Here is a 25,103-nt window from a genome sequence, read left to right as displayed (position 1 = left end):
TATATTTGTAAATACATATGTATGTACGTACATTTATTTAATGGCAGCTAATAGTAGTAGTAAAAATTGCGGTACGCTTGAAGTGGCAGCACTAATATACCAGACTACCAGATGGTCATAGCTGTGCGCGGTCCGGCAGCGCTGGACTGGATTAAAATCGCCGCAAATATTTTTACATACGCATCTGCTCAGATCAACACTATATTAATTGAATTCCTGCCTTTGTGATGTCTACCGTTGCCTCGGCCCGGGAATCGCTCTCGCATGCTCTTCAAAATCGATTTCTTCCTAATCTTGAGTTTTTGCTTCAGGGCTCCATTCTGGACTCTGCGGTGGAGCACTTAATGCACAGGTAATCAACAGGAATTTGGATTCGTCAAATTACTAACAACTTTCATGCAGATTAAAAGGCCTATGCGACAACGTGGACACATCACCGGAGACTTTTCATGACCTGGAGGTGTGCATGAGCTTGCGGCAACCCAATCAAAATGCACCCTTAACTCTGCGGGTGCGACGCGCCTTGGATCGTGATGCACCGTTCCAGATGCGTTATCTTGGACAACCGGAGGTGGACCAACGCAAGCCTACATTGGTGCGAAGTTGCATGGACTGCGCTTGTACTAATGGTATTCTTGAATTTCTCACAGAAATGGGGTTTCGCCTCGATTTTGAATACATAGCCAAGGGTAAGTTGTGGCAGGCCATCATGGAAATTAAATGAATAAAAATAAGTCTATTTATGCAGGTTTTATGTTTCGCAAGGGACGCATGAAAATAACCGTATCAAAGCTTATCAAAATAATACCCGGCAAGCAGCAAGATAATGATCCGATTTCACAAAGCTATATTGTGGAGCTATCAGTGGTTGCGCCCAATGGTCAAGAGAGTGTTGGGGAGGAAATGCGCGTATTTGCTGATCAGCTAAAGCCGTTGGTGCAGTTGGAAAAAATCGATTATAAGCGCTTACCATAGATAGTGGTTAAGGGTCATTTTATGAATTTGTATAGCAATTAACTATTTAAGTGAACTTTACATACATTTATATAAATATAGACGTATACGTATATATATTTGCCATCTTCAATTCTGTGCTTTAACACAAAAATCCAGAAAAAGGCAGAATGTATGATAGCTAAATACATGAAACCAAAAATTTAAAGCGAAACAGAGGTATGCATTTAAATACATTATGTACAACTAAGCTCTTCACCGAAAGACCGAAAGTTAAGCGAGAGCCTACTCCTTGAACGCCTCATTGAGGGCCGTCAAATTTCGATCGCTTACGTAGCCCTGGAGATCACTCCGGCCCATAAGTGAAATGACCATTTTCAGGGTGCTCCAAATTGATTCGGACATCTGATGCTGTCCACCGGCTGTTGTAGCTGCTGCCGCATTTGGCAACTCGCGCGCGGCGTTGGTGTGTGCCTGCATGGTCAGAGCGGTCAGCAGATGCTCCACGGCCTCTTTGTATGCCTTCAGATTCATGCAACACACACCGACGTTGTAACGGACGCGTATGAATCCTGGTTGAAGCAGAAGCGCCTGCTGATAGGCCTCTACAGCCTCTACCGAGCGCGAGCCGTTAGCCAAACTAGCGCCAAGACGATTCCACACTTTAGCATTTTGTGGATCTACATGCAGGGCAGAGCGATAGCAATCGACGGCTTTGTCGTACTCATTGGACAAATTGTAAAGTACGCCTAGTGCCTCCTGTAAATCAGGATCGACTTGCGCTGGATTTATACGCACCGCCTCCAGATATATTTGCTGCAGTTCGCGCAGTTTATTCGCTCCTATGAGCGACGAAGCAAGTGAAATCTGTTCAGAGTGTAACTCTGGATGGGCTGTGAGCAAGTGCTGATAGCGTGGATTCACTTGTAGCCAGTTTGAGAGCATGCGCACGGCATTGTTCTGCAGGCCCTCGTTAGTATAGCACACGGCCAGAGCCATTAGTACACGTTGATTCTCTGGCTGTAGTTCCAAAGCCCGTTTCAGTGCCGCTATGCTTTGCGGGTCCATTTCGTTTTCGGCTTGCGATATGCCTAACAGCTCCCAGACTTCCACGCGCTCCGGTTCTTTTTTGGCCGCCACCTCAAAACAAAGTACTGCGCTTGGTATATCGCCTTTGGATAGATATTCTTTTCCCTTCTCAAAAGCATTATCCAGCTCGGACATGGGATTTTCTTCGGCGAACTCGTACTCCTTGTAAGCGTCTAAGTTCTCATTGTATTCGGAGAGCCAGGGATGTTCGTTCTCCTCAGCCAGCTTCTGCCATTCTTCTTGTAGACGCTGCCAGAATTTCTCGTTGAAATTGGTTACAGTTTGCTCATTCTCTTTCTTGCTAGTTTGATAGTCAGTGATCCAATCATCAACAGATTCACCCTTCTGAGCCATCGGTATGTTTTCCGTTATAATCGTGTTCGTATCGAAGAATGTGTTATGCTGCTGAGGACCAGCAGCTATGGCCATGTAGGGTTGTCGCATCATAGGTGGTGCATAGAAATTCCGACTACTCGTCCCAGGTCCATCAAAAAACTCCCGAACGTAATGCAACTGTGGCTGTGGCTGTGGTTGCATGTGCACCATATTATTAGGGAGTGCGGGTGCCATTTGCTGCGTGAAGTCCGCACTCCACTGGCTGGCCACCTGGTCCTGCATGCACTGTTGCTGCGACACTCCATCTCCACTTATGTTAATATCGCGCATCTCCTGAAGCAAGGTGTCCATTTGAAAAGACTGGGGTGGACCAGCTGCTTGACCAAAAAATTCTTGTACTAGCCGCTCGTCGGAGCGCATACTGCGCTCAAATTGCGCCTTCGTAAGACCTTCATCCTTGTGTGCAACATCGCGAGTGAATTGGCCACCAAGTTGTACTAAAGGGTTTACGGCTCCGCAATCGCCTTCGACAAGTGGGCGCAGCGACATATTGTTCACAGACTCCTTTGTCTCTTACACCAATCTATCTATTGTGTGCACTCTACAATCGGACCTATTCGAAAGTCCAAATGTCCAATCCAAAATAAAGTTGCTTATCAAATTTGGATTTCAACAATGCCTCACATCTCTAGCGATAACTTCCTATTGGTGAATCGAAAAGATACTCAGCTGCTTAAAAGACAAGCTGACTGTGATGCGTTTCATAACAATGAGCCTTGAGCTGCTAATTGTTATATGTTTGCGGGAGGTGAAAAATGTAAAGGCAGAAGGAGGCATGGCAGACCCCACAAAACACATATGTACATATGTATGTATGTGTGCATATGCATATGAGTATTCTTGATCTATATTATGGGGGAATTCCCGATTTTCGGTTCGTATAAGCACCTATGTATGTACATATGTATATCTCGGAGACTATAAGACCTAAGGGTACCAAATTGTATTCCAAGACGTACTATGTGAATACGCAATGAATGGCCAAATGTGTATTTTGCAATTTGTTTGTTGTTGCTGCTGCTTTGCTCAGGCAAACGAGACATACATATGTATACAAATACACATATTCCTATGTAGTGTGCGCCCTTACAGGGATGTTAGTCGAAGAGAAAACATCGATGTCGATGTTTTCAAAAATTAACTTTTCATAGAAAAACGGCTCATATTTGGGGAGAAATCAACAGGGATATTTTAAATAAACAACGTGTATTAATCAAGATATGCTGTCACAGAATTTTACTCAATGTAAAATAATCCTGACTTTTAATGAGCATGTAATTTTAAAAACAAATCAATCCGACGCCTTTTACAATTTTAAAGTGGCTATACGCATACTCTTTAAATACTGCAATTTACAGGAAAACTTACTTTGGCTTTGACCGCACAAAGAAATGTGACCGTCGAACAAGACATGCAAAATGTTCCATGTATGAACAAATATCGATGAATCGGCGATGCATCGCAAGCAACAAAACATCGTAAAACATCGATGTAAAGAACATTGTCAATACTCGATAGATCGATGCTTTCTTACGTCCCTACACCCTTTACGCTAGTTCTTATGCTAAAGTAGGTAAAAGCGATCAGCATTGTTCTTAGTTTCTTTTTAAAAGCTTTTTTGACAGACAATACAATACACATGTATTATGGATTATGACCTGTTTCAATCGGATGACGATGAAGATATTCTTAATGCTTTCCTGGCTGCAACTCAAACAGATAAGCAACAAGTAAACACTACTGTTTGCTTGCCATCTGAACAACAATCTGCACACAATGAATATACAGCAGTTTTGCCGGAATTCAATTGCAGCGGCCGAGAATCGCGCGTGCAAGATTTTCGCAATGATAGCTTCATTGGCCTTGGTTATGGGTTGCATGAGCTGCCCCCATGCACCAAGCTGGACAATCTGATGTTTGGCTTTGATCCAGGACAATTACAAGTGCGCGCTGTAATGAGTTTCCTCCTAAGCGATGCATGGTAAGAATCAATTAAGTGGCATCAGTAATAGTCAACCGATATGTATATTTGTATAATCGACAGCAAAAACGTACAAAAGTTCTACTCGACTGTGGTAGAGCAGCAACATTTAAGATCGGCGCAGACCCAAATCGACTGGTACAAAGCGCGTCAACAGGTCACACACTGCTATCATCTGCTGCTACACGATGAATTTATGGAACTGCATTGGCCAGTATTGCGGGAACCTGTTACCTATTTGCGAGAGCTGCTCAACAACATTCTGGATGCGGGCACGTGGCGTGTCTTGTATTTCGCCGAGCACAGTAAGGGCAACGAATGCCAAGCGCCCGCCTATCATTTCTACCACGGTGCGTTAGAATGGCGTATGCTGGATTTGTACCTGATCCTGAAGTACGAGGTACATGGGCAGGAACTACAGGAGGCACAACAGATTTTTTATGACCAACTGGAGCGCACTCTGGATGAGCTGATTCTGTGTGCCAGCTATTTTCATCACAGCAAACATAAAGTTGAATTGTTGCACTCTTCAGCTTTTGTATGTCCCTGTATAAAGGAGTTTTGGATGCTACTGCAGCGCTTGTTGCCTATGTGGTCGTACCAGCTGTCGACTTTGATGCCTCCCGAGGAAGCAGAATTCTGGCCACTCTTTGACCGAGCCATGTACCGCTACAAGACGCAGCGTAAGTTTTAATTTAAGAAGCCTTTTCATTTATTTTCGTCCACATGCCCTAACGTCCTTAATTTACAGTCGATTCTTCCAAAGACTTGGCCTGTCATGAATTCCATGCGTGGTTGCGTCTCTCATTGGTGCGTCTCAGTGCCCAGTGGAAGCAAGAAGAGTCCATTCCTTCATCAGAGGTCCTCCAAATTGCAGCCTGCCTCAAAGAGTTCCTCAACTGTCAGCCAGATGAGCAGCAACGACGTGTCTATCTCTGCCTTTTAGCGCCACTGCAGCTGCAATTCGGTCGGCCCAACTCAGACGTACTCTGCCATATCTGGGAGCATATGCATCGCTCCATCAACTGTAGCTTGACTATAGTCGGCTCGCGGATGCAAGAGCTGCCAAAAACATGCGCAAGTGGGAGCGCATACCTGGAGCGCTATCGCAAGCTGCTCGGAAAGCAGCAGCTGGATGATCTGAATTTAGGCAGCTTTACTCTCTTCGTCCTGCTGCTTGGCAAGTCGCTGCAGTTGCTTGGACATAGTAACCAGGTGCAAAAAGTGTTGGGTCGTATCTTCAGCAAATTCAGCGCCGCAAAAATGCTAGCGCTTAACGAGCAGGGCATACACCAAGTGATCGAGCTTTTTCTGAGCTTATTGCTCTCATACTGTGATTTTGCGGAGTTGGCGCCTAAATTGCGAGAGATGATGCTTTGTATGTCATTGGACAAGCTGCCGCCAAATCGTCGCCTGGTCACAGCGAAAGGTCACATGGCACTGCTATTGTTGCACGTAGAGCGTCAAGTGCCGGTGGACGAATACGTTAAGAAGCTTTTGGCTCAGCTCAAGAAAGTGCAAAATGACTTGGATGTAGCTAGTGTTTTTGTAGCTGCACTTCAGCCGATCTACAAGCAGACTTGCGACTTTTCTCATGGTGAGCATCTTTTGATCAGTTCTTGGCTGGTCCATTACGTAGAACACAGTGAACAGGCTGCCCAGGATCGCGTCTGGGAGACGCTACATCTGATCTTTGAGCGTATACGTGAATTACAAGTCCCAAACGCGGGAGTCCAAGATATGTGGCAGGCACTCCAGGACCATATACTGCCCTTGCTCCGTCTACAGTACGTTAGTAGCTACAGTACTTGGTTGCCTAAACTGTCCGCAGACTTTTGTCTCAAAGATGGTAAATTGCTACCAGGTTTTCTACATGGTACACCAGCGAATATGGCGGCCAATGCACAGCTACTGCTGCATGTGCTGGAGGATCAGCATGCGGATAAACAATCTGGCGGCATCATACTGACAGATGCTGTCATCATACAAGTATGGGTGAAGTCGCTAGTGTTACTGACACCGCATCACGAAGCTGTGATTGCGCTAACGCCACATGTCCAGCAGCTTTCAGAGTTTCAGGCACTGCACATTGAACCGTCAGCATTGGAGACAAGAGAACCACTCTGCGCCTTCTTTAGAGCGCTCGACCTGCACGTCCAGGACAATGCACATGTGCGCATGCAATTAAGCAACAAACTGCATGCCTACGTACACAACTTTGAGTTGTGGCTGCCACCGGAGCGAATCCACGCAGAGCGTCCTGAACTGGTTACACGCTTCTACAGTTTTATAGCCATTGTTATTTACAACTGCGCTCCCTTGGCCTATGTGCGTTCGAAACCGAGCTGCTTCTTTCATTTGGCTTTGTCGCGTTTTCTCTTGCCTACGTCTCTGCAGACGGGGACACCACCTAAAGGCCGCCTGCCACAGATGATGCACAAAATATTCCCGGTACTGCTGCAAGGCATAGGTCGGCTACCTTATAAAACGGACGCGTATCTTGGTTGGACATTGCAAAAGCTTCTTCTTCATTGGACGCCGTACTTCAGAAACTTGACAAACGCCAAGTTGGTTTCGCGCCCTTATGCGAGCATATTGCAGACTGATGTGGAGGGACAGCTGTCGCAATTTGTGTTGGAAAAGCTGATGGCGCAGTTCCTGGTTGTGCAGCAACGACAGGCGGGCCCAAATACGGGGCTCGTCGTAACCATATTGCAGCAGCTGATTAATGGGCTGGAGGATGTACCAAGCACGGAGCAACAGGCTAGTGGAGAGGCACAGTTGTTGACCCTACTGAAAGCTGCACACCAGCCGCTGCTTGAGCACGTGATGTTTGTGGACGAAAATGCCCACAGTCGCATCTTAGTTCTAGAATTGTATCGCGCGCTTATCAGCCATAGAATCTTCCAGCGGTCTTCCACAATACGTGACGCTTTCGCCGCTGATATCTGCACACTAGCCAAAAAACATATGGCTCACTGTACCTACTTCTTTTTTCAAATGCTCTTTAAAATCAGTGAGCTGGTGCCAGCCCTAGTTGCGCCCCTGCTGCCATTTGTTAAAAATGAGGCGCAGATCGTAGAGCAGAAACGCGGTCCGGGCGTTGATGTAGGCATACGTAAATGCTTACAAAAACTGCAGCAAGTCCTTCAAACAGCTATGCCAAAGAATTAGGAATTGGAGTACATTCAGCCGACGTCGAAAAGTCGAATGTCGTGAACACATTTTTTAAATGAAACAAGTAAAAATGCTAAAGTCGGGTGTCCCGACTTTGAAATACTCTGTACATATGTATGTTTAAAATAATTATAGAAATTAAAAAAATTTAAAATCAATTTTGATCGATTTTACCTCTCTCGGTATTCGAACTCACGTAAAGGGTGTATAATTGCGCATATACAAAGCAATTGCGTCTATATGAGTGTATGCATGTCATGTGTGAGCATGTTTGCAGTCAACCAAAGCACCAACATCAACAACAGGTGCGGGCAGCGCTGGGCAGCAAATATGTATATTTATGACTATAACTTCCTGTTAAATCGATCTATCATAATGAAACTTGGCATACGGACACATATTCACTAACTGGGGGTATTTGCAAAATTTTAGTTCGAAATTCCAAATTACGGGAGTTTTGAAATATCACTAATTGCGGTGGAGAGAGGGAAGGGAGGGAAATTCCAAAATACACATTTTCTGCGTATTCACACAAGGCATCTTGGACTAAAATTTGGTGTTCCTAGGTCTTATAGTCTCCGAGATATAGGTGATTATACGAACGGCGTTTCCGAAAATCCCCCTTAGGGCGGAATCGTCTTGCTCCCATACAGTAATGTGGACTTGACACAGGCATTGAAGATACGCAGTTTGGTTCTTCTGTTTAACTGTCCGCTTCTCCATATGCGATACAGTCTTCCGAATGCTGTTCGGGCTTTGGTAAAACGACTCGATACATCTTCGTTCACGCCACCATTGTTGGAGATAATGGTGCCGAGGTATGTGAAGTTATCGACAAACTCGATTGGGTTCCACATATGTTGATGTTTGCTTGGCGGGCGCGATTGAGGCGCATCGCTTTTGTTTTAGCCGTGTTTATTTAAGGCCCGACCCGACTGGCTAAGTCCACGAGGTCATCAGCTTAGGATTGGATATAACAGAGATTGTGAGAGATCAGACAGATGTCGTCCGCATAGTCCAAGTCTTCAAGATGTCTGTTGAAGCTCCAGTGATACTACGCTTGGATTTGCAAATTTCCCTCATGAACTCGTCTACCACGATGTTGAAGAGCAGTAGCGATAGATGGTAGCCTTGCTTGACTCCTGTGTTTGTCTGGAAAGGTACACTTGTTTTTCCATTCTGCAGGACCGCCAGGTTAGCATCATCATACATCGCCTTTAAAATAATTAGATATTAAAAATTGGAACGGGCCAACCTGTACCCACTTCATCATCGGGAAAAATGCACAAACTCGTCCTTTCTCAGGCTCAGGAGAATCTGTATACCAAGTTTGGTTATTCTAGCTCTTATACTTTCTGAGATCCTTGCGTTCATACAGACGGACGGACAGACGGACATGGCAATATCGACTCGTCTTCTCATCCTGATCAAGAATATATATACTTTGTGGGGTCTGCCACGCCTCCTTCTGCCTTTTACATACATTCGCACAAAACTAGTATACCCTTTCACCCTTTGGGTACAGGGTATAAAAACACAAATGTAGAAATATATATATGTATATTACGTGTACAAATTTTGGTTTATGTAGATTTTAAAATGTAGGCAGTATAGACGAAATTCTATAATTGGGAGAGGGGAGAGACTAGGGACTAGGAACGTCTGCATACAAAGATTGGCTAATGTGCGCTCAGTTTCCGAAATCCAAGTGTTCATCCAGACGGACGGACATGTCTAGATCGATTCTTCTCGTCATGTTGAGTAAGAATATACACATGTACAAGTATATATTTTATGGGGTCAGAGATGCTTTTTTTGCATGCATAAACTTAATACTATATATGTACATATGTATATGTATATATCCTTTTTACCCGTAAGGTAATAAGGGCATAACGAGAATTTAATGCTAGAGTCGATAATTAAATTTCCTTACATGAAATACAATGCATTTAATTACTTCGTACCCATATACATACATATAAAAATATATTTTTATACCTTGTACCCAAAGGGCATACTAGTTTAGTGCGAATGTAACAAACAGAAGGAGGCGTGGCAGACCCCCAAAAGTACATAATTATATTATTGATCAGTATGACAAAACGAGTCGATATAGCCATGTCCGTCTGTATGAACCAAAGGATCTCAGAAGGTACAAGAGCTAGAATTACCAAACTTGGTATCAAGGTTCGCCTAAGCCCTAGGCAGATCAAGTTTGTGTTTTTTTTCTGATGCACCCCAATTTCCCCTCTATTACTAATCAGTAAAACATATATATGTCTCTACGAACGTCTTGTAACCATGAGTACAGGGTATAAAAGAGTAGTGTTATATATTGCAGGAATAAGAACCATATTGCGACGATACAAACTATATACGTCGATTCATATGGCCCCGTTGTTAATTTACATACCATATATTCGTATATGTGACACCGGTTTTTGCAATTGTAACCTTGCTCCGAAAAAAGGTGTAAAAGTATCTATTTCCCAAAATACAACTTGTCTGGCCAATTCCAAATAGAACAAAAACAACTAGGATAAATGCAAAATTGCCAGCTACGCTGCTTTACTTGGTTCTCTTTCATCTTACATAGAGGTGGGGGATGGCGGCTGGTTGTCTACACAACACCCTTGGCGTCGCGTGGTATGCGATGGGTCAGATAATTGACCGGCATATAACCCGAATCGCCCAAATATTTGATAGTCACATTGCCAGACGCGCTGATCGTCAGCCATGTGATGGAGGCATGGTTGATACTAATCCGAAGCCACGCCTCTGGTGGAAACTGAAGGGCACGACACACAAAGTAGCGTATCACATTGCCATGTCCTACAATTAATGTATAGCTGTCCTTTTCTTGGTCGGGATAGGCGCGATGAAAATAGCGACGAAAGGCTGCCTCAATGCGTGCACCATCGCGATAAAACTGCTGCAAGTGAATTGACAGATGTTTAGAAGGACGCTTGGCTCACATTTTCTACTCACCGAAGCTTCGGGACGCCAATGACCCACTGGGGGCTGTGGCGGAATGGGCGCTCCTTCTCGCAGGAAAGCGCAATGTTTGACATTGTTCATATCAAAGTCAATCTCTTTGATTATTATACTCGCTGTTTCCTGCGCACGCACCATTGTAGATGCAATAACTTTATCCCATTTGATGCCTAGATCTCGGAGTCGTTTACCCGTATATTTAGCCTGGAGTCTACCGCGTTCCGTTAAATGATGCGTTTCATCCGTATTACCCACATCCAGGTACTCTCCGTGCCTTACAAGGATGATATGGCGCGCACTCTTGGGCACGGCTTTCTCTAGCTCGCTGTTGTACCGATTTTGCTCTTGCGGCAATTCGGTTTTCTGCGGTCGCACCAAACTCTTCGGGTCACGAAAATCCCAGTTGCTGTCCCAGAGGGCATACTCATTTATGGGCTTTTCGCTGTTCGTCCAGGAGTTGTGAACCACTTTTTGTGGATCGCATAACCGCTGGTAATAATAGGCCACCAAACCGGCGCCTGTTCCAAGGGCAAGGGCAGTGAACTTGCGCATGAATATGGCAGTTATTGAAGAGCAATAGGCTTTGATTTGAGTCACTATAATACTAATTGCCTATGTTTAATTTATCTTTATCTGCTTATCTTGCGTAAACTGAAATTCCCACCATATATAGGCCGACTCCCCAGCTGTTTTTTTTGCTATCGTAGCGCGCTCGCTCTAAGATGGTGCTGCCACCTTGCTGAAATCTTTTCAATGGAAAGTGGTGCCAATAGAGAGCAACAGATAAAATTATTGGGGCATGTGTATGCATGTACATATTGTACATGTGTATGTTTTATTATACTGCTGCATATTATATAATATTCATGCATAAATGAGTTTTATATAATACTGTGTCTATCTATGGTAGCATTTATTTTACGTTTGGGTTTTTTTTAGCATAATATGTTTATTTCTTTGGGCGTCAAACACATTAAGCTGATCATTTTATTACATACATATGTATGTTCATACATATTGTGTATACAGACGTACATACATACATATATGTATGTACATACATATATACCTACACATGAATGTACTTTCTTCCTTGTCTTCAGTAATGTGCAAATAAATATGTTGTATGTACATACATACATATGTACATACTTACATATCTACATATGTATGTATGTACATTATACTATACACATATGTTAGCACTAATTATAAACTAAACTAAATGGGCTTTAAACTAAAGTATTGCAATTTAAAGCTGCCGCTTCTTTAGTTGAGAGTTGTATCAAACAATTTAGTTGATGTTGCCATCTGGATCCGCATTAACAGAGCCGACAGTTTCCGTAGGCGCTGCTTCTGAGCCTTTTGTAGAGGTGTTGTCTACGCTGACTGTACGGACAAACACAGCAGAGGCTTCGATTACAATAGTGGGCAAATCATTGTTGGCAGCGGCGTTTTCTGTTGGTATTGTTACCGGCATGGTGGCGAGGGCAGCAATAGTATTGGGTTTTTCGGTGATCATGGACTCACGTTGTTCCTGTCTTTCAATAGCAGTAACAGGGACATCCTTTTGGGGAGCATTTGTTAGCGGTGATTGCTCACTAGATACCTGTGCTGTTTTCATTGCTGGGTCGTCTGTCTCAGCTACTTTTGACGTCTCATCAGCTGGAGATGTAATTAGAGGCGGTTGCTCCACAATAATAGCAGGCGTAGCAGTTACTGTGATTTCTGCGCTTGGTTTGACCGGAGCTGAAGCGTCCTTTGCTTCAATTACTACAGTCGTTGCTACTGGCGTTGGTACTGGTGTTGCTGCCGGTGGTAATGGTGGCTTTGCCTCAGCTGGCGTTGGCGTTGGTGACGTTGATTTCGATTTAACTGCAGGCGATGGTGTACGCGACTTGGATTGGCGCTTCTGCTCCTTTTGCACTTGAAGTTTTTTCTCGTGTGCACTCTTATCAAGCAACACTGACGTCGATTGTGGCGCTGGACTTGTTGCTCGTTTTATATCCTCGATTTTGGCTTCTAGCTCGCGCCGGATCTCGGCAACAGGCTTGAGCAAAAATATGGGCACATCATCGTCACGACGTTGAAACAGCATCTCTCCCTCAAATTCAACTAGCTTATGTTTGCGTGCACGGAGCAGTATGCCAACCACTTTATCGGAAATATAGTTGTAGATCTACCGTATAGAACATAAAATGTATCATAATATTTGGCTGCATCAGATCAGTGTGTGAACTTACATTGAACAGCTCCCCAAATGGTATTACTCGCATAGTGGGTTCATCCTTTACTTCATACCCCTCAGAACTAATGATCTGACAAAGTTCAACCATTTCCTTCATTACATGAATATTAGCCTTTTGACCGCGCATCTCAGTCAAACTGCCAGCTAGTGGCTTGCCATACTGATCCTTGGAAAATGTTGGTTTTGGCGATGAGGCACGTCCGTCTTGCGAAAATGGATTCAATAACTGCGACTGCTTGTGCTGTGTCGCCTGATTGTTAAACATGGCCACCTTCGATGAGAGTGGTGAATCCTGCAAGTGCATACGAAAGATACATATTATACATATGTATATATAAATATGTATATTTAAACCAATGTGCTATACCTTGTACCCAAAAACCAAACCCCCAAAGTTTATAGTATACATATATTAAATAGTCGACAAAGCCATGTCCGCCTGTCCGTATAAACGTAAGGATCTTAAAAAGAACAAAAGCTTGAAAAACTGAACTTGGTATCGAAGAGCTTGTATTTTTTTTGATGCACCCCTCTGTCTGATGCACCACTCCCACACCAAAGAACTGCAACAAGTATGTTCGAGTGTGTTCGACCGCCCTTGCTGAAAATGCAATCAAATCAGATCTTTGCTTGGCTGCAAACGAGCTTGAACGAGTTGAGTACTCTCAGCATTTTTCTTATGATCGAACTTGCATGAGCAATCTTTCTATTTTTACGAACAAGCACCGGTCTTGATTGGTTTGCTTTAAAACAGTTCAGGCTCGGTCACTTCGTTTAAGATGACTGGGTCCTGATCAAAACAAACCAGACTTTGCACAATGAGCGTTTGATCGAATGAGTATAATACCGTTATTGCTCGAGTATTGTTTGGGTATTGCGCGAGTTATACTCGGGTATTACTCGAGTATAGCGCAGGTTTTACCCGAGTATGTCTCGAGTATTGCGCGGGTTTTACCCGGATATGACCATATAAAAAATGCATGCACATATTTATGTACAGGGAAAACTCTCGTGGCTGAACACTCACGGTTGGCTAAGGGGAGTGTCCGCTTAAGGGGATACTTAGATACATACTTTATACACCGATCGAATGTTTTTAGAAAAGGTGTCCGCCAAAGAGAGTGTCCGAATAAAAGAAGTGTCCATTAAGGGTGTTTTCAATTATGCGCAAACATGTGTACGTATTTGAAATAAAGAGGTACAGAATGAAAACAAAACATATTTATTTTTTTGTATATTATGATATTCAGCGTTTTATTTCTTAAAAAATGAACTCAAATATCTTAAAGTAAACAAATTAGTATAAATTAAAATAGCATAACTATTTTTAATTGAAATAAAAAGGAAGGTATTTCTTTTCGCTAATAGTTTTGTTGGATTCTTTAATTTATATGCATATACTTGTATATGAAGTTACTATTGAACTAATAGCCGAAAAAACAATGGAAAATGCAAGTGCACGTGCACGCGCCCATCTCATTGGTCATTTCGGTCATGCGGGCATGATTGCAAATACGACGTTTGATCATTTCTTGCATTCATGCAAGAAGTTTCGGCCACAACCGCTCACTACTCAGTTTTTGCAGTTTTGATTCGAACTGAGTGCTCCTTCGCAACCAGTCATTGCTTGTCACTATACCCAAATGAAATAATCATACCGAATACTTGAGTATGACCGAAAATGTAGTACTCGTTGGAGTTCTCTGATACATATGTACATACACTGCGCGTCATCAGGTTAGCACACCCCCTGATTTCCTCTACTTTTCAATATTTTTTTGTGATTTTTTTCGAAGTCAACCGAAAAATTCACATTTTAAATTTGGCCAATATAACTTAAAGAAATGGCTGACCAAGCACTTTTAATGCTTTCAATTAATTCCTTTTTGGTAGAATACTGTCTGCCAGATTCGTAACCTTTGCGAACCAGTCATCCCCACACGTTTTCTATTATATTGATGCCCGGTGAGTAAGGTGGCCGCTTCAATAAATCGACGTATTGTCGTGTTGAAAACATCCAGGGAAATCACCAAGCAAATTTTTGAAATGGGGAAAATACGTTTTTATAAGTGTTTGCATAAATATTCGTGTTCAAAAATTACAACTCGCACGTAACACAACATGAGCTGGCTCCCCGCACCATTACACCACCCACCCGACTAAGAAGTCGAACCAAATGATGCTCTTTCTTCCCAAGATCATGGAAATAAAAATTATATCCATCGGACCATTCCGAATCACATTTCTTTTCATCCGAAAAAAAACCAACCCTAAAATCAAAATTTAAGCAGAGTTTGACTTAATCGTATTCCCTTCCGAGCATAGTTAAGTGGTGGTTTTTTCTTTAGTTTTAATCTTTTCAAATGTGGAGCATTTCTTAACCACCTTTAAACAGTAGATAAGCTGGCTTCAACACCAACATTTGCCTCGATCTTTGCAGTCCATTTATGAGAGATTGATGCTTCTCTCAAAATTGCTCTTTTATCAGCATCGGAAATCACTTTATTATTACCGCATTTATTATTTATACCATATCCCGACATTTTAAGTAAGAAATTGTACAAAGCAATTGCGTCTATGTGAGTGTATGTATCTATGTTTATGCGCGTCTATTCGTGTCTGTGTAAGCATGCTTGCAGTTAACCAAAGCATCAGCATCAACAACAGCTGCGGGCAGCGGTTGGGCAGCAACTATATTTATGGCTATAACTTCTTGTTAAATCGGTCTATCAGAGTGAAACTTGTCATACCGACACATAATGACTAAATGGGGGTATTTGCAAAATTCGAAATTCTAAGAATTACGGGAGCTACGATTTGCGGTGGAGAGGGGGGATTGAGGGAAATTCCAAAATACACATTCTCTGCGCATTCACATAAGGCACCTTGGACTAAAATTTGGTGTGCCTAGGTCTTATAGTCTCCGAGATATAGGCGATTATACGAATTGAAAATCGGGAAAACCCCCATAGGGGGGAAGTGGGGGGAAAATTAAAAAATAAAACAAACTCGTATAGCGTACACACATAAGGCATCTTTGTGCAAAATTTGGTGTCACTAGCTCTTATAGTCTCTGAGATCCAGGTGTTCATACGGACAGACAGACGGACAACCAGACAGACAGACATAGATCGACTCGTCTTGTCATGCTAATCAAGAATATATGTATGTATACACTTTGTGGGGTCTGCCACGCTTCCTTCTGTCTGTTACATTTTTCAGCTCGCGCAAACCTAGTATACCCTTCTACATTTCATGTACCTGTTCAAATTCCAAAGATAAACGAAAAGCCAATTGCATGTGCTAACCTGATGACGACAAAATTAAGCACCATTTTCCATTGAAAATAAAATAAAATATTAAAAACCGTATAACGGTATATTGTTATCACATGTTCTCTTTGTCAGTGATAGACTATTACTGATAGTGCATACAAAGGTGAGAAAAATAGAAAACAAACAATTTAGAACGCTACAGTCGAGCAAGCCCGACAGTAAAATAGCCTGTACTCTCCACAAAAAAGAAAAATTAAAAAAAATTAAATTATTAAAAAAATGAATGAATGAATTAATTAAAATAATTAATTAAATTAAATTAGAATACATGTTTATGTTCAGTTTTAACAGCATACATTTACATCACGTACCTATGCGTGTTTATATGCGTGTATGTATGCAGCACAAAGTTGAACAAAAGCAGCAACAACAACAACAGCTGCGGGCAGCGCTGCCGACAGAGCTGCAGGCAGCGCATGAGCAGCGATTTTACTTATGGCTATAACTTTCTTCTATCATGATGAAATTTGGCACACAGACACATTAGTACTAACCTACCAAAATTGATTTCAAAATTCCGAGAATTACGGAAGTTATAAGAAAAAACACGAATTGCGGGGGAGTGGGGGGGTGCATCGAAAAAAACTTAAACTCGTACTTTCTTGGTCTTAGGAGAATATGGAAACCAAGTTTGGTTATTCTAGCTCTTATACTTTCTGAGATCCTTGCGTTCATACGGACAGACAGACGGACGGACGGACGGACAAGGCTATATCCACTCGGCTTCTCATCCTGATCAAGAATATATATACTTTGTGGGGCCTCCTTCTGTGTGTTACATACATGCGCACAAAACTAGTATTGCTTAAAGTTAACAACAACAAAATCAGACGCAATTGTATTTGGCTAATGTAGGTGTGCTAACCTGATGACGCACAGTGTACAGGGTGCGCCATCTTTTATGTCGGTATGTAGATATTGAATAACTTTGTCATTAGTGAACCGATTGACTTGAGTAGACCAGTGTTGAAAACCTCAGTTAATGAAATTTTAATTGTAACCAAATTAAATAAAAATATCTCATACTTGAAAATCGGTTGTTTATTTTCAATTTTATTCAATGTTTGCATACCGACATAAAAGATGGCGCACCCTGTACATACATATGAATGTACAAATCTAGATGAAATCCCGATGTAAATTTATTGTGTTGAAGCAATTCATGCGCACGTTGTAAGTAAATTAAATTGAATTAAATTAATTCGTTTAAGATTAGTTTACAAAAATGTAATGAACAATTTTGAAAGTGGCTGAGGGAGAGAATGCATTGATAAAAAAGCGGAGTAACAGGTTCGGACATTATTTTTTAAATGCATCGTGCATTCATTACAATTTTAATTTAGCACTAAAGTATGTAAAATAGGTACACACATACATACATACATGCATAAAATAGATATGTTTGGCTACGCGCTTCTACTTACTGTATTGTACATACATACATATGTACATATGTGTGTAGATATGAGTACAGGAAAGGAATGCGCAAATGTCGTGCCATAAATAAATAAAATACATACATACATATGTATGTACATACATACAAGGCATTTTGATGAAAAAGAAACCATGCTACTCGTACGCTTCCTCTAGCCGCCTTTGCCAAGACACAACAAACAACAGAAAAAATAAATTAAATTAAATAAAAGGCTCAAAGCAAAAGATGACCTTCAAGTAAATTTTTTTCCGCGGTTCGGTCATACATACTTATGTACATATGTATGTATGTATGTACATACAAGTCCCAATGAATTTACTAAAGATAGTTCGCTAATAATTCTGAATATCATCAACTTTTGATGTCTAAGTATTAAGAGGGCTATACTCCAGTTGGCTATATGCAAACAAACATGTACGTGTATATATACATGCATACATATACATATGTATATGTATATGTGTATTTGTATGAATGTATTTATGTATGAATTATACCATTTGCGCATTTTCTTTTCAATATCAAAACAACGCAATGACGTCTCTTCAGTTTCCAAAATTTCCTCATTAAGTTTTCTGTGCGCTTATTTGTAAAGTGAATTTCATTCATATGAAAAATATTAAACGTAAATATCTACGATGAATGAAAAGCAGCAAGAATTCGGTAACAGAGTGCCAAAAGCTTTGCGTCAACTCATGTATAGTAAATTCATATGTACTTATATATACATACATATGTATGTATGTATGTATGTATGTATGTATGTATGTATGTATGCATGTATGTATGTATGTGTGAACGAACTAAAAACAGGGCGATGCCGTCGCAGAAATGCAGTGATTTTGCATAGTTTTCGGCTTGCAGAGAAAGTTTGCTGTGAAATACATACATACATAAAAATGCATACACAATAATAAATTAAAACATTTCACAAGCCACAATAATTGTGTGAAACATGAAAATGGAGAGAAAAACTTGCCATACAATTGCTAATAAAATGGAAACTGAGCGGCATATGAATACGCAATTTTTATGCAGCTGTTGGTGACAATTACACACACATTTTTTAGATATAAACGTACATATATGCATATACATATGTACATACATATATGTATTTTATTTTGCATAAACATGCAAAAACACACTGCAAGGAGGCATTTTAAGCACGGCCAACATGAACATGTGTATGCCTTCATGTTACATCCATACAGTATTACAACAAATAAAACTTTTCCCAAGTTAGCCTAAAATGTATACTACGAGGTTGGCATATCCTAAAAGAGTTTGTAAGGCGTGCTATTTCCCCCAAAAAACTATTGAGGTGTTCTGGGACCTTTCACCCACTATAGAATAATCATATGCATGAAATGGGCAAAAGTTATCCATTGACCCAGTGCCAATGCCCAATCTGCCTTTCAGCTTCATTCTACCGCAATGAAGCCGGCTTTTATATTATTAATTAATTATAGCTGAATTTCCACCTTTGATATTGCCGGTTGTAAGTTTACTTCAACCCAAACAGTTTGGACTTAATGCAGTGCGTCGAACATATAGGAACAATAACCGATAAAAAGATTATATCCAAACTATATCATTTATGTTGACTCGCTTTACACGGTTTTTTTTTTTTTTTTTTTTCAAAGTATTTATTATACTTATTCGTAACCGTAAACGGGTCCGCCAAGATCAGTATAAATTTATCCAGCCGACCAGGCTGATTAAAGACGATTACTATTTTGAATTTATATTTTAGGTATAAAACGTAAATAGTATGGCACTATGTAGAATTTAAATTCTCCCATTATGCTCTTTGTTTATCGTTCCTATTAGATATGAAAATAAAATACATTTGTACTATATGAACACGTTTCCATTGGTTTGTGTTTTATTTTTACCTATTTGTTCATATATTTAAAGTTACTTTACTCTAGTACAAATAATTTGCAACCAAATCCGCAAAAAACATGCCCCCTAGATGAAATCCTGGGGCATGAAATGTATATATGTATGCATATGTATATATAGAATTGTGTACCATGGTATACGTTCTTGAGACTACATATTTTATTTCTATTTCAACTCAAACGATGGTCATTGCCAAGAATTTTTCCGTGTTTCAAGCTTTTGATGTGTATGTGTGAAAATGTTCTTTTGTCGCTGTCAGCCATGTCTATATACATTTACATACATATGTACATGCATATGTGTGTATATACATAGCATGAGTGCCTTAAGTGCACATGTACATACACGTACGTATGTATACTGAGCATATGCACATATGTATACCGTTGTTGGTACATACTTTTTGGCTATTCATATGGCGACAAATTAAATGAAAACACAGCGAAATTATTTTGTTTGTTGTGCTTGCCAGCCGTTGACGGCGTTAGAAAAGTTGATATTTATGTCATTCCAATTTAATGATCTCTAATCAGGCTGCTTGGATGTGTTCCAGCAAATGCTTAACAATGGCCAACAATAACAACAACGAAAAATACTAACAGAATCCATTTTTTGCGCATAAGTTAAAAAACAACAATTTTGAACAATTTTGTTGTTTTGTGCCGATTGTTGGGCGCCAGGCTGTAGGCATAAATAATTTAAAGGTATTTATGTCTTTAAATTTGCTGCGTAAGAAGAACAGGATTTAAAATCTTTAAAGATTTCGCAAATGCCGCTGGGTGACCCAACTTTTACCGAAATTCTTTGTCTTTAAATAAATCATACATACCAAGCGTCTTAGTAGGGAAACGCGTATATTTTGAAAATATCTGGAAATTAAACGATTTCGGGCTTTGTTTGATCAGAAATTAAAAGAAGGGACATCTAGGAAGAAACATATTCTCATCTTACTCGTTCATACATACTTGTATGTATGTATGTTAGTTATCTGCGAAGCTTATGTCGCTTCCCCAATTAAATTAGGGTTAAAGTTAGGACCAAGTTATCCCTCTGTTGAGTCTGTTGGATAAAAAGCTTCATTATTATTGTATACTTTTACTAGAAATGACCAGATTATCAATAACGCAGAGAAATACATTTGTTAAGGTATTTAAATCTGTTATATTGTAAGGAAATAACTCCTAACATTTTTAAAATAGGGATGATTTCCATAAATGTGGAACAAATTCATAAACTTTGCTCAAATTTGGGCAACGACCCAATTATAGTTTTCTAGTTTTTAGTGCAAACAAATTCGTTAAATTAAGAAACAAACAAGTGGAAAAGCTGAAGAAGGGGGAGTGGGTGAATGTATCTAAAAAATGAAACAAACTCGTACTGCGTACACACATACTGCATTACTTTTCATTTCGTGTTTGTATTTTTAGTCAACTAGCTACATACTTTACTAAAAATAGGGTGAAGAACTCCCTAAAGAATTCAACTGCAAAGACCTAACTCATGAGTAACATCAACATAAATTTCAAAGTTATTTTCCGCCAAGCAATGCAATGCACATGCCAGCCCTGTTATGCGCAGTATTTGTGACCCGCTAACATGCCACACCGAAGGAGGCGTGGCAGACGCAACAAAGTACATTTGTATATACATATACTATATTGCTCATCAGTATGACAAGACGAGTCGACTCCGTCTGCTCGTCGGTCTGTCCGTCCATCTGTCTGTCCATACGCAAAGACACAACATTGAGGGTAAACGTATTTTATTGAAGATGAGGACTGTAAGTGTATTTTTTTATTTGATTAATTTGATTCAATTTAAAGGTATGCTAGAGTGGAGCGGACTCAACTTTTAAATACTTCCACAAAAAGAAAAAATGTAAAATAAATAAATAAATCTAAAAAATTAAATTAAATAGAAAATATTCAATACATAAGTAGGGCGTAGGGGGGTTGCTCCCCCTACAAAAAATTGTTCCATACAAAGTCGACCACACGTTCATTATTATAACGCACTTTTTCGCCTTAGAATGGAACTAAGTTGGATTTGTTGAAGTTTTTTCATTGATCATATGCATAAATTATTTTTTAAATGCATCGTGCATTATTTAATGAAAAGTTTAATTTTTTGGCCCAATTTTTTTGTAATATTAAACTCAGCAAAATACAAAGTTCTAAATACAAGTATTTAATGTTGAATCAAGACTATGTTGGCAATTTAATTGTGCTGTTGTTTTTGCTTCTGTGTATGATAACTAGTGTTTTAACTATAGATTTAGTAATAATCTAATTTAAAACAAGTAAAAAAGCTAAAGTCGGGTGTCCTGACTTTGAAATACTCTGGACTTATGTTTACAATAATTATAGAAATTAAAAAAATTAAGAGAATTTAAAAAAAAAATTGATCGATTTGTTAAAGCGGTCTATCATAGTGAATCTTGGCATACGGACCCATAATGACTAATTGGGGGTATTTCCCAAATTTCAAATGAGTTCAAAATTCCAAGAATTACGGGAGTTACGATTTGGGGGGGGGAGAGGGGGAGGGAGGGAAATTCCAAAATACACATTTTCTGCGTATTCACATAAGGCATCTTGGACTGAAATTTGGTGTCCCTAGGTCTTATAGTCACCGAGATATAGGCGATTATACGAACGGAAAATCGGGAAAACCCCCATAAGGGGGGAAGTGGGGGGGCGAATCCAAAAAAATTCAACAAACTTGCACAGCGTACACACATAACATAGTCTCTGAGATCCAGGTGTTCATACGGACAGATAGACAGGGCTTGATCGACTCGTCTCGTCATGCTGATCAAGAATATATATACTTTGTGGGGTCTGCCACGCCTCCTTCTGCCTGTCAGATTTTCAGCTCCCGCAAACCTAATATACTCTTGTACATTTTATGTACAGAGTATAAAATGGTGAAATGAAAAATATTTGTAATGCAGGTCACTGGTCGGATTGTTTATACAAGTATGTGGAAAAAGTGATGTTTTTATGTGGGAAAAGAATAAGTGTTTTTAACTAAATATCTTGCTAAAAGGTGTGAGAGTTGAGGTCAACTAAAAGAGATTTTTGTGAGACTGAGAATTGGTTTTCGGTCGTAATTTGGTTGGCAGATATTTCTGTAACGCCCCTGACAGTGATTTTTATAATAGCCTATCTACTATTTTTTGAGCGACCAAGTTAATCAAACTTAATTAACTGAACTTTTCTCTGCCTTTCTTGGTAACATTATATAGGGATATGAACATATAGATATATATATTTGTATATACATACATTCAAAATTTATAAACATATTTTCGCATACTAAGTATATACTGATTGTATTTTGAAGTTATTAGTTTGATAATTTTAATCTTTTATACATTTTAATATAAATTTTGCATAAATTAAAATTATTTTGACATTTAAAAATAAATTTTCATTTTATATGCATAAATAGTATATGCATAAATATATATGTAACATGCGATGTATGTATGTACAAGCAAAGAGGTCGGTGACCTCAAGCTAGATAGATAGGGGTAGGCGCCAGGTCAGAACCGATTAAGAGCATACCCCAAAAAAAAAACACTATCACTTGTATTAATTTTAGTTGAGTATCAATATTATGACAATGAATGTATAGGAAGAATGATGTATCTTTTTGTAAAATTATGTTGCTGCCTGCAGCTTTGGCCAAACCTCAAACTCATACTCCCAACTGCTTATCAGATGGGGAGGTATTCGCTACTTACCACAACAAATCGGAGGGAGCCCAACTCATGCGAAACGTCTGTCATTTTATTTGGATTTTGCAGTTTTGTATTAGTTGTATACTTTAATAATGGAGCGTAACTGTTAAACCTTTGGTAACTCCGACTTTCGTCACACTTTTGCCAAACTTTTGTGTTTGTACTTGTGGCGGGGTCAGTGTCGGAAGCAATCTGCAACTTGAAAGAAAACAATGACAATAAGAGAGAGGTGGATAAAATCGAATTAGGTGTGCGAAACATTGCAAAAAGTAGAGGTTATGAAAACATTATAACAAAGAAATTTGTCTTGCATGGATCGCCGTCTATAATGGACTTTGCTTCCCAACCCATTGAGGCTCATTTTACCATTTCTTTTATGACTCGCGGCTAACTCCAAAACAAGACCAACAAAACAACGCCTAAGCGACACTCATTAATAAAGGCGGTCAAAATGATGAGAAAAAAAGGAGAAGTAGCTTAAAATATGCAGAAACAAGAAAGAAAAAAACACAAACAGAAGAAAAATAGTTGCGCCAGTTGAGGAAAAATGGGAAACATACGTCGTAATAAAAACAGACTACCGTTAAGGCTGAGCTTTCAACTTTGCACACGCGCATGCGCATTTGCACGCAAGTCCAAGCTCGAACCTGACCCCGAATTAAAACGTAAACTCAAACATACAACCGGACTTTTCTGGCTGCAGACGAGTATTAGCCGTTTTCCCGTTTCAAGTTGGTTACAAATGTGAAAACTTCTGCGCTTGCCGCCGCCGCCGCCGCCGTAGCCGTTGCTGCATTTCTTGCCCAGCAATCTCGAACATTTTCATTTACTTGTATGTGCGTTGCGCAGCGTGTTTTCTTTTTATGACAAGTTGATTATCTTGTTCGTTTCCCTTACCCAGCAAGAAAATCATTTTGTGTGTCAAGTCACACTTTATACACGCCCTAGTATCTTGACGCTACGAGAAACACACGAGAAACCACATCCACAGGTGGCTCACACTCATCCAATAGTTGGAGGAGGCCCAGATGGTAAGGGCTGCCAGGATGCCTGACCTTTCGCCAACAGTTTCACATTCTATACCAATTTTTTTTTTTTTCAATTTTCGAACTTTACTCACAATTGATATGAGCTTTTTGTTATTTTTTCGTTCAAATTTTTGCTTGAGCTTGTATTTTTTTGTTTGATATAGTTTCGTTTTGCTTTTGTAATACACTTTTAACACTTTGAAAATATTTGGGAAAAAAAATCAACTGAAAAAGTATGTATTCCCTTTGCTTTCAACTTTTCTCTTTTTGCGCGCCGTTTGGTCGTTCGAACCAAAATGAGCATCACAAGCGAATGCGATGAGCTTTTATAGCTGGCTAACACATACACACACACACAACGCACACGTACGCGATCTAACCACTGAGAGAGAAAGAGAGAGAGGGAGAGAGTATACAAGAAGCAGGTACACTCAGCTAAATCATGCACAATTGTGTGAGGAATGGGAAAGTTTTATAACCGAAGGAAACAATTTCGATTAACTTTTGTACGAGCACACAAATTAATATTAGATAGATTGGATAAAAACACCCACATATACACAGTTGATCTTTATCTTGAAGCTTATATATATGTATGTATGTATGTATGTATGTGTGTGTGTATATCTATGTATACTTAGGAAATAATCATTTAATAATCATTTATGTTTTTAGTTTTTAAAAGAATTCCATTCCAAATATGTAATATTCCAAAGTATTTACAAAATCATTTTGCAAAGAACTTGCTTGTTTTTAAAATCGACCAGATTAAGCGAAGTATAAAGGGATGGGAACGTGGGTTTTATT

The 25,103-nt window shown here is 39.9% G+C and overlaps 5 protein-coding genes across 7 annotated transcripts; 2 read left to right on the top strand and 3 right to left on the bottom strand.

Moving 5' to 3' along the window:
- Positions 1-167: 167 nt before the first annotated feature.
- Positions 168-1,087, top strand: LOC115629104 (mediator of RNA polymerase II transcription subunit 18). Its single transcript, XM_030525426.1, has 3 exons — positions 168-352; positions 403-689; positions 749-1,087. The coding sequence occupies exons 1-3, from the start codon at positions 228-230 to the stop codon at positions 973-975; spliced, it is 639 nt and encodes a 212-aa protein (XP_030381286.1). The 5' UTR covers positions 168-227; the 3' UTR covers positions 976-1,087.
- On the bottom strand, positions 1,021-3,021 carry LOC115629103 (peroxisomal targeting signal 1 receptor). Its single transcript, XM_030525424.1, has one exon. The coding sequence runs from the start codon at positions 2,926-2,928 to the stop codon at positions 1,240-1,242; it is 1,689 nt and encodes a 562-aa protein (XP_030381284.1). The 5' UTR covers positions 2,929-3,021; the 3' UTR covers positions 1,021-1,239.
- Positions 3,022-4,050: 1,029 nt separating this feature from the next.
- LOC115629111 (protein MMS22-like) lies at positions 4,051-7,691 on the top strand. The gene is made up of 3 exons (XM_030525440.1): positions 4,051-4,420; positions 4,484-5,103; positions 5,172-7,691. Exons 1-3 carry the CDS (start codon positions 4,086-4,088, stop codon positions 7,592-7,594), a joined length of 3,378 nt encoding a protein of 1,125 aa, XP_030381300.1. The 5' UTR covers positions 4,051-4,085; the 3' UTR covers positions 7,595-7,691.
- Positions 7,692-10,135: 2,444 nt separating this feature from the next.
- LOC115629142 (serine/threonine-protein phosphatase Pgam5, mitochondrial) lies at positions 10,136-11,274 on the bottom strand. Of its 2 annotated transcripts, none has more exons than XM_030525493.1 (2): positions 10,589-11,274; positions 10,136-10,532 (listed from the first exon to the last, which is right to left on the bottom strand). In XM_030525493.1, exons 1-2 carry the CDS (start codon positions 11,144-11,146, stop codon positions 10,221-10,223), a joined length of 870 nt encoding a protein of 289 aa, XP_030381353.1. In that variant the 5' UTR covers positions 11,147-11,274; the 3' UTR covers positions 10,136-10,220. The 2 variants fall into 2 exon arrangements, with proteins under 2 accessions (XP_030381353.1, XP_030381354.1); XM_030525494.1 differs by having other exon boundaries at positions 10,136-10,529.
- Positions 11,275-11,383: 109 nt separating this feature from the next.
- On the bottom strand, positions 11,384-24,532 carry LOC115629144 (titin). Of its 2 annotated transcripts, none has more exons than XM_030525498.1 (4): positions 24,389-24,532; positions 23,272-23,460; positions 12,838-13,134; positions 11,384-12,773 (listed from the first exon to the last, which is right to left on the bottom strand). In XM_030525498.1, the coding sequence occupies exons 2-4, from the start codon at positions 23,314-23,316 to the stop codon at positions 11,889-11,891; spliced, it is 1,227 nt and encodes a 408-aa protein (XP_030381358.1). In that variant the 5' UTR covers positions 23,317-23,460; positions 24,389-24,532; the 3' UTR covers positions 11,384-11,888. The 2 variants fall into 2 exon arrangements, with proteins under 2 accessions (XP_030381358.1, XP_030381359.1); XM_030525499.1 differs by having other exon boundaries at positions 23,272-23,466; positions 24,389-24,523.
- Positions 24,533-25,103: the final 571 nt, after the last annotated feature.

The sequence above is a fragment of the Scaptodrosophila lebanonensis genome, unplaced genomic scaffold, assembly GCF_003285725.1.
Source record: "Scaptodrosophila lebanonensis strain 11010-0011.00,11010-0021.00 unplaced genomic scaffold, SlebRS2 tig00000136-arrow-arrow-pilon, whole genome shotgun sequence".
Classification (NCBI taxonomy): domain Eukaryota; kingdom Metazoa; phylum Arthropoda; class Insecta; order Diptera; family Drosophilidae; genus Scaptodrosophila; species Scaptodrosophila lebanonensis.
The sequence above is the reverse complement of the archived record's forward strand: the minus strand, read 5'-3'. Positions and strand labels throughout refer to the sequence as shown.